At 36.4% G+C, this 13,378-nt stretch overlaps 1 protein-coding gene across 4 annotated transcripts in view; it reads left to right on the top strand.

Annotated features, from left to right (window-relative positions):
- The window catches only part of KALRN (kalirin RhoGEF kinase), a 554,985-nt gene that overhangs the window by 373,279 nt on the left and 168,328 nt on the right, over nt 1-13,378 (top strand). For 3 of the 4 annotated variants that reach the window (XM_087950195.1, XM_087950194.1, XM_087950193.1), the window contains exons 14-18: nt 147-342; nt 4,021-4,187; nt 9,063-9,182; nt 11,731-11,949; nt 12,852-13,001. In XM_087950195.1, the coding sequence (XP_087806321.1) occupies nt 147-342; nt 4,021-4,187; nt 9,063-9,182; nt 11,731-11,949; nt 12,852-13,001 (852 nt within the window). The remainder of the gene's footprint in view (nt 1-146; nt 343-4,020; nt 4,188-9,062; nt 9,183-11,730; nt 11,950-12,851; nt 13,002-13,378) is intronic. The other variant, XM_087950201.1, reaches the window with a different exon arrangement.

Here is a 13,378-nt window from a genome sequence, read left to right as displayed (position 1 = left end):
AATTTTAAAATTTTTGGAATGTAATTAGGTTTATTCTCTTCTGTGGTTACATACTCTATTTTAGATATTTTTTTCCCTGGTAACCTTAATTTTAATGATTTTGCCTGCTTATTCTGCATTGCTTTTTTTTTTTTTTTACTTTGAAGGTGACTGCTGAATTAGATGCCTGGAATGAGGATTTGCTACGTCAAATGAATGATTTCAACACCGAGGATCTCACTTTGGCTGAACAGCGTCTGCAGAGGCATACAGAGAGGAAGATGGCTATGAATAATATGACTTTTGAGGTCATTCAGCAAGGACAAGATTTGCACCAGTACATCATGGAAGTGCAAGCTTCAGGTAAGTGGAAGACATAAATTTGTCTTCACAGAAATGTACTACAGTATGACCAGAGATGTCTATCAGGAACAACTACAAAGGAAATTAAATTTAAAAAAAAATCATTTGATTTTTCCATACTTCAATAAAAGCTTTCCTACATCCAGATAGAAATTTACTTAATCTCTCAGAATTCATAAAACCAGATAAATCCTAAAAGAAAAAAAAGAAGATACAAAAAACAAGTGGTTAAAAAAAATACTCTGATGAAAAAGGAATCAGAACCACATCAAATATTTTGCCCTTTCCATTTTGAATCCTGTTCTTCTTTGAAATCTGAAATTTTGGTGTTTTATCTACTAGAGGCAATCTCGGGGTATTAAAATTACCAAGAAAAATTACCTGAACCCATCTTTTGTAATGCCATCAATCAAAGTAATTATTTAAAAAAAACTAGTCCTGTGAGCACAGTAACAAAATACTGTAGGTGGGGCAAAAGGCATATGACTTCTATCTCTTCACATAAAGGATTTTGATCTGATTTGGCTTGAAATAGTAATAGCACTTAGACTTATATGTCACTTCACAGTGCTTTACAGCCCTCACAAAACAGCTTGCAGAGTCTGCATAATGCCCCCAACAATCTGGGTCCTCATTTTACTGACCTCAGAAGGATGGAAGGTTGAGTCAACCTTGAGCCAGTAGGGTCGAACTGCTTGCAGTCAGCAGAAATAGCCTGCAATACTGCATTCTAACCACTGCACCACCACAGGTCTCTATTTTTGTGCAAATGTTATATGTTAAATGTAATCATCTCAGTCAACTGTTTTTTGGCTCACAATTGGCATAGGGAAAAGCTCCTAAATGGTGAGGAGTATTTTTTTCATCAAGGATTTACCATAATACTTAAAACACAAGCAAATTCAGGACTAAGACGATGATCATCCTGCATATGTGGTCTTGTAAACAGCTGTATGGGAAAGAAAAACACATAAAAATGAAAGCAGTTTGTTCTTCCTGCCCAAACAAAACAATTTCTTCATTTCCAATAAGGCAGAATGGATCCTGAACTTCCTGTTTGGAGCCTCGTAATCTTCCCATTTGGAGAGACAGATTTTTGTTTTATAAATGTGAGACATAGTACACACATTTATTATAGTTAGCCTTTAGAGGATGCTGTGTGTCTTCAGGACTTTTCCAGCATTTAATATACACTTCGCAGCAGATCTTCGATGTGCTTGCAGTCATAGTTTGCAATTGCTAACACAACTGGTAAGTATTTCAAACATTAAGTGTCTTCGGGGATAGATCTTTTTAGATCACATGTGTTTAAGTTTTGTTCTTTGTATCACTGTTAAAATTTATTTTATCACATGACCAGTGTGTTAGACTTCTGCCTAGCAAGCTGGACAGATCTTATTTGTTGTATGAAACCAAAGAAGCCACTGCAAATGAACTGCAACAACTTGTTTATCAAATATGCAATAATGCATGTTTTTCGATGTATGTAAAGGACTCCAAGCAACTCTCCTTTGGTTAAGGGAAGAATAGTTTCCATCTCTTTCTTCTCTCAGCGATGGCCAAATCTCATACCGAGCTGTTTGCTTTTATCTGTGAGAGAACTAGAACTACAACATCTGTTAGCTTTGGATTTCTGCATACCTTCTTTTTATTGAATAAAAAACTTCCAACTTTTAGTTGAAGTATTAAACTCTACCTCTAAACTTAAGAAAATTGCCATCATTTTCAATCAGAAAATTGCCACACTTTCATGTTTCCCCCTTCTCTTCTGCCCAAGAGAACCCTGCCCACTTAATTTTATCACCTTTGTAATTTTAAATCTTCCAATAACAATCTTTGTCCATGTTATTCAGTATACAGTATCTTGGTTTTTGAAGGTATAGGGAGGGAAAAGGAAAAAAAAATCATAATAGGAAAGTATGAAAAGAAGGTATTTCCTGCAGATGTATCTTATAAGGAGAAACATAATTGCGATTTATACCATATAGATTTTAATACTGAATTTTGAGATAAATAATATTGATCAGAAAACCAAAGGCATCAGTTTTATCAGTTCAATACCATCTATCAATCTTCTATCCTCTGCAACATGGTGATCATCATGTTTCTTACCTAATTATCAACACATATATTTAGTTTAAACTGCTTGCCACCTCTAAATACAATACTGGTCAGATTTCCAAAATTCTGCTTAATGACCATAGGATTTTTCCTGTCTGAAATGTGATTTGTTTTATAATGAGTACTAAGAACATTAAATCGTTCAATGTTATGATAGCAATATTGGTAGTCCTCATTTATTCTGACTAATTGGACCCGGAAACAGTAATTAAGTAATGCAATCATAAGTTTAAAAACCATGCAAACACAGCACTTTGTGATAGCATTTCCAGGAGTCCCAGTTGCCATCATTAAGCAAGGATCATGCAGGTTGTTAAGTGAGAATTTCACATTTCTGCAACTTCCAACTTCCTGCCAGCTTTGACTTATTTGTGGGAAGCCATCAGGGAAGGTTGCAAAGCCAGATCGTGTGACTGCAGACACAGTGATAACCATAAGCACATGGTCCAGTCTTAACTATAATTTATTCAGTGTTGTTTTAGGTTGAAACAGTCACTAAAGAACTGTTCATTAAACAAGAATATTTCTTTTCAAATGGAGTTGATTGTAAACAGATTCTACAAACAATATGTCCTTGTATGTTTAGTCAAATAGCTAAAGTAAACATTTCCTTCTTCTCTGAAGAAGTAGATGACTTTAAGTATCTACTTTGAGATGCTCAAACAAATCTGAAAAGATTACTGGTTTGGAATAGCAGTAATGTACAATATTGAATTTTCTAATAGCCATAATTCAGCTCAGGCTGAATTATGGCTATTAGAAATAATTCAGGCTCAGAGTGAATGACTCTGTATGCGTGTATGGGTGTGCATTTCTTTATCTTTTCTTATTTAACATCATTGTTCCCATAAGTAAAATTGAAATACTAAAGTACTGAGATACATCGGCTACATTTTCAAATGAATAAATGAAGTAGTAAGTAGGTACAAAGAATATTGCTTGAGCATTCTAATGCCACAATTCAAATCTAATTATTAAAACAACTTGCTCAGAATGCAGTGCTTCACCAAGAACAAACTGCACAGAAGAAAAGGGTATGACTAACTATGGTGCTCTTTTCATTTGCTAAAAAGGAAGTGCTTTACTTTTGTTTACTTTTTTCTTTCCATGGTGAAAGAACAACAAACAGCATCTTAACTCAGGAGAACTAATAGGGTAGTTACAATGAACGAAAGTCTCATTCATTTATATCTGTATGAAGAAATACTACCTTACTTTGATTCAATAGGCCATTCTTTCCAGTTGCAAATTGTTATTTCTAATGGCTGTGCCGAAGAAAGAATGAAATGGGAAGAATAATATTGGTTTATGAACATGTATCCTATGCAAACACTAACTTCAACAAAATGACAGGGAATGCTAGATTAAGAGCAGCTAAGAATATGTTTTCCAATACTCTATCAACTATATGGGTTCAATCTAAAGTAATTTACCTTCAACTAATGTCCGATATTATTATGGGTCAGCTGGACTCCCCTTCCCTTCCCAAAAAGGGAGCAATAAGCAGCTTATCTGGGGTTTTTTTCCCCCCATCTCAGGATGTTTATTCTATTCCAGGCATTGAACTAATCTGTGAAAAGGACATCGATCTAGCAATCCAAGTGCAAGAGCTGCTGGAATTCCTTCATGAGAAACAGCACGAGTTGGAGCTGAATGCTGACCAGACGCACAAACGGCTCGAGCAGTGCCTTCAGCTTCGGCACCTGCAGGCAGAGGTTAAGCAGGTCAGGGTTTTCACCATTGTTCCGCTTCTTTGCTTATATGATCGAGGTGGCTGTTAAATGTCCGGCTCCTACCATTCAAAATCTGGTAGCCGCTGAAAATTCACACCTGCAACAGTACAGGTGGCTCAAGTGAACCATGTGACTGATGGAGAGAGAGGGGAGGGGGTGGTGAAGACCACTGATTGCTGCCACCTCATTTAGAGAAAGTCCTCTCGTGCAGCAATGTCAGTATTACTCTCATTCCAACTGTCTCTACCCAGCCCACAGCGGCAGGTGGGGTGGCAGTGGCGGGGGGTATAAATGGTGCTGTCAGGGGCCTTCAGAACAGTCCAAGATTCTCATGTGTCTCCTTTGGAAAATTAATTGCCCATTTCTGCTCTATTTTCTCAATGTTCCATTAAAAAAAAAAAACCAACTAGACATGTTTTTCATCTCATATTGTATCATGTATTCACGTGAATAAAGTGGTGCACATTCAAAACAGACAGAATGAAAAAAAAAATCCCCAAACTATCATCATTTTCATTCCTTTTTTAAGGTATAGTAGGATATGTTGTTTTTCTGTTTTGAACGCCACTGATTTGGATCAAGAATTGATAAAAATGTTTGGGGAGGTGTTTTTATGTGTGGAGGAAGTGTTCATGTAAATGCTACTTGTATTCAAAGATATACAAGTCTGGAACATTTCACTACTGATAAAAGTCTGTGCAGGAAGAAATCGTAATCTTTTTTAATGGTACAGAAAATATTTATTTGATTTGCATGAAGCATAAAGCAAGGAAACACTAATGTAAAAATATCTAAGGTTTTATTCGTGCATTATTGTTGACCCAAGGGACAATAATTCTACTCATTGAAAAAAAAAAACATCTTGTGAGATGAATATTTCATGTTGAGGCAAGAACATGAAATATCAATTAACAAGAAAAATGGTTGTGTATATGATTCCATTGACTGTTTAGGCCAGGAGAGTGGCGAATGTGAGGTATCAAGTTTATTGGTCTGGAATATATTCAAAATATGGAAGTAAAAGGACCTTGATTGCTTTACCATTTGCTCAATCTAAATTTAGCTGCTGCAGGTCAGCAATCTATCTGCTTTACAATTCTATTCAACCACTTTCATCAAAGTAAGAGTATGATTATACACACAAGGTCTATAAATATTGGAATACAGTGTGAGGGCTGTAAAAAACTTAGTTCCTTGCTCTTAAAAATGAGTTTCAAGTTATCACATGAAGATAGAAAGTTGGAAACTACAAGAACATCTTTATTATATTTTAAAACGTATAACAAATCCTTTATTCATCCAGAGCTCAAAATAGTCAATTAGGCTCAATATTGAAAATATTTATAGGATCGAATCTTTTTTTTTTTTTTGCCTGCCATTGTTACCAGATAGTTTCAGAATCTGCCATAGCATATCATGATTTAAAAATTAACTCACTGGAAGCAAAAATAAAGATGGAATCAAAAGGAAAGAAATACTTATTCTCTCAAAAATAAATCAGCAACCACCGATATTGTTTTAGATTATGATATATGGGGATATATGATTCCTGCTAAAAAATAATGTGAACCAACTGAAGATTCCAGTGTTCAACATCATATTGAAGGAATTAATGTTTATTATATGGTTCTTATGGAAATAGGTCATTCTTCCTTGAATTTACAACTTTTAAAGGTCCCTTTTTAAATGTTCCAATTTCATTTTTACATCTATTTAGGAATGCACTTTCTCATTCTGTCTCTAACATGTTTTTATCTCTAATGTTCTTCTCATTTTTAAAGGTTATCTATGTACTAGTTAATGAATATTTTATTTTAATATTAATTTTAATTATATCACACCAATAGCCAAAAGAGCAGAGTAAGTAGCATTGGTTTAGAAGTGAACATTTAAACCTAGTTCAAGAGAGTACCTGTATAATGGTACAACAGAATGACCTTGAGAGACAGAAGATGTTGCCTAGGATGATCAGATAAAAGGCAGAGGAAGGGGGAGCCTCCAGTTGCCTAACAGGCAGAGAAAGAAACTTAGAAAAGATCCCTCCCAATTTTAGCAGACTCTAAAAAGAAACAGTGGAAGATTTGTACTTTCAGATTTGCAAGATTCTCTTAATGGAGCCTTACAATAAAGTAGAATTAGCTCACCTGGTCTGTTTCCTTTCTGGTCTACCTGGGAAGGCTGACAACCTGTGATTCATTAATTTCTTTAAAAGTATTTATGAGCCTTCTTCATTCAGATACTTTTTAGGAAGTCTGTAGCAAGATCTTATTTGTTCAGATCCATATTTTAAAAGTCAATGGCTTATTAACTTGTGAATTATTGCAGCAATAATTCTTAGAAGCAGCTGGATTTAAATATATCATGGCCCTGTCATACTGTGGTAGGTATTGGCTAAATTTGGCTTCCTGAAGAATGAGTCATAAGTAACATAATTTAGTAAAATTGGAATCTGTATTGATTTTGGCTTGCTCTTCATTTTCAGTAGAGAGCCAAGTGTACTTTACTTTCACTTTGGAACAGTTGAGGCAACAAATGGTCTTAAATTTATTACCGAGTAACTCTTGCTCTTAGAAGCCAAGGAAAAGTAGACTGCCACCAAACAGTTCATGGTGCTAACCCTACTTAACTTTTGCTGATGCAGTACAAAGTCTGCAGCATTCTAGAAAGCTGACATATGGTTGTACTTCAGGACAATGGAAATTCTAAATGGTTTAAATTTTAAATTTTCTAAATTTTAAAATTCCAACCACCCCCAATCTCATTTAATAAAGTTTTCTGTTTTCCTCTATGTACTCTATAAATTTCAATGCCAAGGTAGTAAATTTAAAGGTAAAAAAAGGCACTGCAAATGCTTAGAATATCAAAAGATAAATGATTGCTTTTTCACAGTTCTTTATGTTAAAGAATTGAAAGAATTGTTATGATATTGACAAAATAACAGCAAGAGTTAGAACACTTGTAATTATTTCCAGGGTCTAAATAGTTATAAGGGCTACTTTAAGTTTACTTAGTGGATTTGAGGCAGAAACATCCTTGATGTGTAGACAGCAAGATCTGGAGAAGGTGAGGTTTTGTCTCCCTTGGGGAAGATATAAAACATGACAGCTCTTGAGATCCAGGTGGGCCAAAATCTCTCTCTTGTTAAGGTTGAGGAGGAGCCGGTTCCTCCCCATCCAGATCTTCACAGCCTGCAGTCTGGCTGGAGGAGGAGAAAGAAGGAAGAAGAGGGTGACAAGGAAGTTGTTCTCGGGGAGGTAGCAGATGAGCCACTGCCAGGCTCCAGGGCAAGCTCTGGGAGACACATGCTTGGCTTCTGGCAGTTCAGAGAGGCGAGGTAGGGCGTTGAGTTGTCCCCACATCCAGTTGGCCAGAGTGATTTGTTCCATGCTGACCTGTCCATGCCCACTTGGCTGCATTGAGTCATCTGCGCCAAGTTATCTCCTCCAACCTTTTCATGCCCATTTCTCTGTGCCCATCCGGCCATGCACAGCCAGTCATACTGACCCAGCCACACTCACCTGGCCGTGCTCACCCATCCATGCCAAACTGGCTGCTGTGAGTCCTCTTATTCCACCAGACTTATTTGGTCTGGCCCAGGAACATAATATAGCCAAAGGGAGTTTGTGGTTGTTTCTGAAGTCTTAGAACCTGGTTCAACTGAGGCTGTAGTTGCTGCTTGAAAGAGCAGCAGGCCTTGGATGGAATATGTTTGGGCAGATTCCTGTTGCTTGTAGATCCCAGAGGAAACCTCCCCCACACCTTTTAGAGTAGTTCTGGGATATGAAGTGGCAGAAAAGATACTTAGATGTAAAATGAAAAGTTGTCTGAGGGTGGGACTTTTGTTAGTCATTACTGGGTAGCAATAATAGTTAAATCATTAAATGTAACTATTAATTAATTTCCACGTTCTTACTTCATCAACAGATGGATTTTGGATGAATATCAAATAACAGTTGAACTGTTTTTTTGGTGAAACAATAAATTTTTACAGACATGAAAACAATAAAGAAAAAGAAAGTTGATGGTATCTTGTTTCTAGCCATGTCAAATATTTCAAGGAGCTGCATGCAAATGTATCTGGAAAATGGAAGTATTTTTCAGGAAAAAAGTTGCATGTAACAAACCACATAACATTGGCACGTCTGGTGCCTTTATCTCTTTTAGATAACATGCAATTTTTAGGAGCTTATTAGGTAAATTTAACTAGTTGCACATCATATACCTCATATATTTCTATTTATTTTTTTGATCCAATGTACTCAGTAAAATTGTGTAATGTACATATTATAGATATTTAGTGAAGGACTATTTGTACTTTATTTACAGTATTTCATATATGGGTTTTGTTTCTTTGTAACACAAGGCACTAAATTATTTTGTCTCATTGGATTAGATACAGAGTAATCAAATCAAACCAAATGTTTATGGTAGTCATAGACTCGCACAGAGATCCAGAGTAAGTTAGTTATACTTAGTCTACATCTAACCAATCCCTTTTATTTAATTATAATTAATTTTTCAAACTAAATCTAATTAGAACTAAAATGCATCATCTGATGCATGTTATCTCTCGGGGCAAGGTCAAATGGTGAAAAAGGCCTTAAAGCCTGAATCTTAAAGAACAAAATTTCTCCAAACCAGAAAGTCAACTTTGTTATACACCACATCTCCAGTTTGTCTGGATATTGTCTCACCTTCCCCATCTACCCCAAAACTGGTTCCAGATACAGATTCAAGAATTCTTAGTAAAGTAGATCAGTATGACATCTGGATGCTGGGGACACGACAATCCACGCTGCAACCCACCTCAGCTATTTCATGAAGTAAAAAAGTTGTTATCTCAAAATGTCTGTTTTTCCCTGCTAGGTCCTTGGCTGGATCCGTAACGGAGAATCAATGCTCAATGCCAGTCTTGTCAATGCAAGTTCCTTGTCGGAGGCTGAGCAACTCCAGAGAGAGCATGAGCAGTTTCAGCTGGCCATAGAGGTAATGTGTACTGTGCACATTGGCTTTTCTTATGCAAACTGCAAAGATAATCTAAATGGTGTTCAGAGAGTAAGAGAAGAAATAATTTTCAATTAACAGTTAACAGCAATAGCACTTAGACGTATATACCACTTCACAGAGCTTTATAGCCCTCTCTAAGCAGTTTACAGAGTCAGCATATTGCCCCCAACAATCTGGGTCTTCATTTTGCCCACCTTGGAAGGATGGAAGGCTGAGTCAACCCTGAGCTTGGTGAGATTTGAACTGCCAAATTGCAGGCAGGCGGCAGGCAGCAGAAGTATCCTGCAGTACTGCATTCTAACCACTGCACCACTGCAGCTCAAACTTTCCTATCAACTAAAATTAGCCTGTATGTGTGTATGGCTGGTAGCTCTCTTTTAGCAAGTGCAGTTGGAACCAGCAATTAAGTCATTAAGCAAAGCAATTGCGAAATGAAACCACAACTGTGCTTATGATTTTTCTTTGGCTTTGCTTTGCTTTGCAGACCTACGAAGGTCATAAACATGAGAATTGGTCGCAAAGTTATTTTTTCATCCACACGGTAACTGCAGATGGTTGCTGTATGAGGCAGTTGCTGTTTTAAGCACATAAAGTTTTGAAGTAGTAATAGTTTACCCCCTGCTAATCTTCCTGCCCGATAAAAAAATAAATACATATTTTATTGATTGATTTGATTCTCCACTCAAGATGTGTAATCTGATGCAGTCAAGACAAACATGGTTTCTGTATAAAAATGCATATGCATATTGTTCACCAAATAGCAAAGGTTATAGTAGTCCATATACAAATTAATATCAGAAAAATCTATCTCTAGGGAGGTAAATAAAAGGAAATGATTGCTTTTGATTGCAATTTCCTTCATTGTATTGCAATAGTATCTATTTTTCTGGGGATCCTCAGTATATCTAAGACCCAATGTTTATTGTATCATTTAAATGAGGGGACTAGTTTGATTTATGGTATTTTACGATATTGTATTAGGGAAAAAATAGCTTTTCTGGAAACAGCTGCAATTCGTTTATTTCTTATCTATCTCATTCCACCTTCAAGAAGCTTAGGGGACTATGGATAGCAGACTTTTTTTTAAATCTCCAAAATAATCAGAGGAGATAGGTCAGACAGGAATTGGGCCAACTAAGAGGATGACTTCAGTTCTAATTTGTTAAGCCACTGAGGATACACAATATGTGTTAGATGAGCAGATGAGTTACTGTATCACAAAGTTAGCGTGTCTATATATTCTAGGAATAACAGCTGGGATTTGCATCACATTTTACTTCCTATAAATATTATTTTCCCCGAGTGTTGGCTTAAGGATTAAATTGTGAATAATTAGGGATTGCTTAGGGATTAATTTTGTTATAGGAAATTCACAATTGCTTTTAGGGTCACTTGTGAAAATTGCCTAAGTAGAATAACAGAAAATGGTCACTATACTCTGTCTCTTGATTCAGAATCAGAATTTTCCTGGTATTTGACTATTTTAGGTATTTCCAGAAATCCATCTACCCAATATTTTAATAAGTAGTCGTGTGTGTGTATGCGTGTGTGTGTGTTTTACAAATGTTGGCATGCTGGCAAGCTCTGAAAAGAAGGGAAGGGTTTATCCATCCATTGAGGAAATTCTTTATCATTCAGAACATCTTGGCAGCATTAATAAAGCACTTCTTTGGAACAAGATATGTATTTCCTATTTGTATAGCTTGCTATATTTCAGAGATGCTTAATCTTGATAGCAACCAAGAGCCCCTCCTCCCCAACAAAATGCAGTTATTCATGCTGCCAAGAGTAGAAGGCTAGCAGTTTAAATATTAAAGATCAGGTGTTTGATTTTGCAGCATGATACTTACCTACAAAGTAAAGAAATTCTAGCTGATATATTGAACATTTCCTTTGCAAATCCTTTAATCTTTCCCTCCTAAACCCTTCTGTTTAACTGGGTTGCAAATAAAACCAACTGAGGGTCTTTAAGCATTTTTTTTTAATCGCCAGCAATTATTGCAGAGATAGGACTGCTTTCCATGTGTAAGCTTTACATAAGCTATGAAATTGCTTCTCAAATACAGAGGTTCCATTGTTCGAGATTATCATGTTGTAGTTAAAAAATTGTGCTTAGAATAGATTTTTTGTGGTTGTTGTTAGTTACAAAGTCATGTCCAACTCATTGAATAGAATACACATACTAAAATCTGTTTTTAAAATGAATATGGGTTTTCATATCTTAGGCTAATAATGATGCGAATAAAAAATATCTAAAGAATTGTTCAGCAAACACACCAGTTAAATGTCAGCATTCTTTTTACTTAAATGCCATTTGGGCTGTTTTACCCAAAATTGGGATATAAACCTAGAATTATCAGTAATATCAGTAAATGCCATTGCATGATTATGCAGAATGCTTACTGTTTCAGAATGCTCATTCTAAAAAGTGTTTCATTCTCTCATCTCTTCATGCTCACACCTCACCTCTTTATACCATTCACTTGGCACATCTGTACAACTCTCTCTTTCCTCCCCACCTACACAGTCCCTCTTTCATGCCACTTCCTTGCAGAAGACGCACCAGAGTGCCCTCCAGGTACAGCAGAAGGCAGAGGTGTTACTGCAGGCCGGCCATTACGATGCTGATGCCATCCGGGAATGTGCGGAAAAAGTGGCCTTACATTGGCAGCAGCTCATGCTAAAGATGGAGGACCGGCTGAAACTGGTTAATGCCTCTGTTGCTTTCTATAAAACTTCAGAGCAGGTGAGAGGAACAAAGGCCTCCTTTCTCCTCAATACCAATGGCATTCAGTTTGTTTACAGTTTCTCCGCTACTATATGAAATGACCAAGGCATAAAAACATAATTGCTACCATTTAGAATTGCTACCGATTATTCAGTAACATGGAGTGATCGGCCGTAGTGAACGAATTGCACATAGTGTTATAGTCTTTGCTTTTCTAGGCATCTGTAAACAATGGTGCTCATTGAAGTTTATATTTGGTAACCCTAATGAGCACAAAGGACTTATCTATATTACGTCAGCGTAATTAAAAGAACACCTATTGGGAACATGATGAATGTGGCAAAATTATTTTAAAGCACTCCCAAGGAATGAGCTTGATATTTCATTTTTCTTATAGTTAAAATTTAAACCTTTGGTAGATCAAATGACACTATTTTTGTAACATGTATAAAATATCCTGTTCAATTGCTCGACATAGAAAATCCCTCTTAATAGTTACAAAATACCAATATACAATACAATACAATATATAAGAAATACAGAATAAATTGACAAATACGTCCACGTATGTATATACACATATACACAGTCTTGTTAATAAGACATTTTTGAATAGTTTGTGTTCCTACCTAGTTTTTCTCAGTCTAGACTCTTCTGGTTTGCTTGGTATTACAACTTCCATTACTCCTTGTCAATGGCCATAGTGGGTGGGGATGATGCCATCTAATATATTTGTAGAGGTTCAAATGGGAGAAAGGCTGCTTCACCTCAACTTTCTGTATGATGAATTTCCTGTAACATCTATGAATCATGCCTATATTTTTGGTCAGCTGATAGGTTCATGCTTTTAGTGGTAAATTGTTTCTGCTTTTAAAGGTAACTTTGATAACTAAACAATTGTATTCTGGCTTATGCCCAAGGTTTGCAGTGTGCTGGAGAGTTTGGAGCAAGAATATCGAAGAGACGAAGACTGGTGTGGAGGTCGGGATAAGCTGGGACCATCTTCTGAGATAGATCATGTTATCCCCTTAATCAGCAAACATCTGGAACAGAAGGAAGCCTTCCTCAAGGTCCAGTCTATTTTCCTTGCTTTTAAGCAACTGTTTTTTTCCCCCATTTGCTCTTACTGCAGGAGTAAGTTAGGTGCTAACTTGGATGGAAATCTGTCTATAGGAACATAAATTATGTTCTATCTCTGATCTACTGTGTTTTGTAGGAGAGAGGTATCTTTCATCTTATTTTATAATAAGAGCCATCAAAGGAGAACAACGTGTGCATGCATTCCCAATGTATGTTCTTCTCCAGAATGATTTCATGCCTGCATAGCCTGAACCATGATTGGCCATGAAATAGAGAATTCTGGAGGTTTCTTCATGCTTAGAATCACCTAATAAAACAAACTTCTTCAGTAACATTATCCATTTCAAAGACTGCTTGCCTTAACCTC

Source organism: Notechis scutatus, chromosome 1, assembly GCF_049901735.1.
Source record: "Notechis scutatus isolate UNSWTSFEM ecotype Mainland chromosome 1, rNotScu1.2, whole genome shotgun sequence".
In the NCBI taxonomy this organism is placed as follows: Eukaryota; Metazoa; Chordata; class Lepidosauria; order Squamata; family Elapidae; genus Notechis; species Notechis scutatus.
Note: the sequence above shows the minus strand (reverse complement) of the source record. Positions and strands in the feature narration are given on the sequence as shown.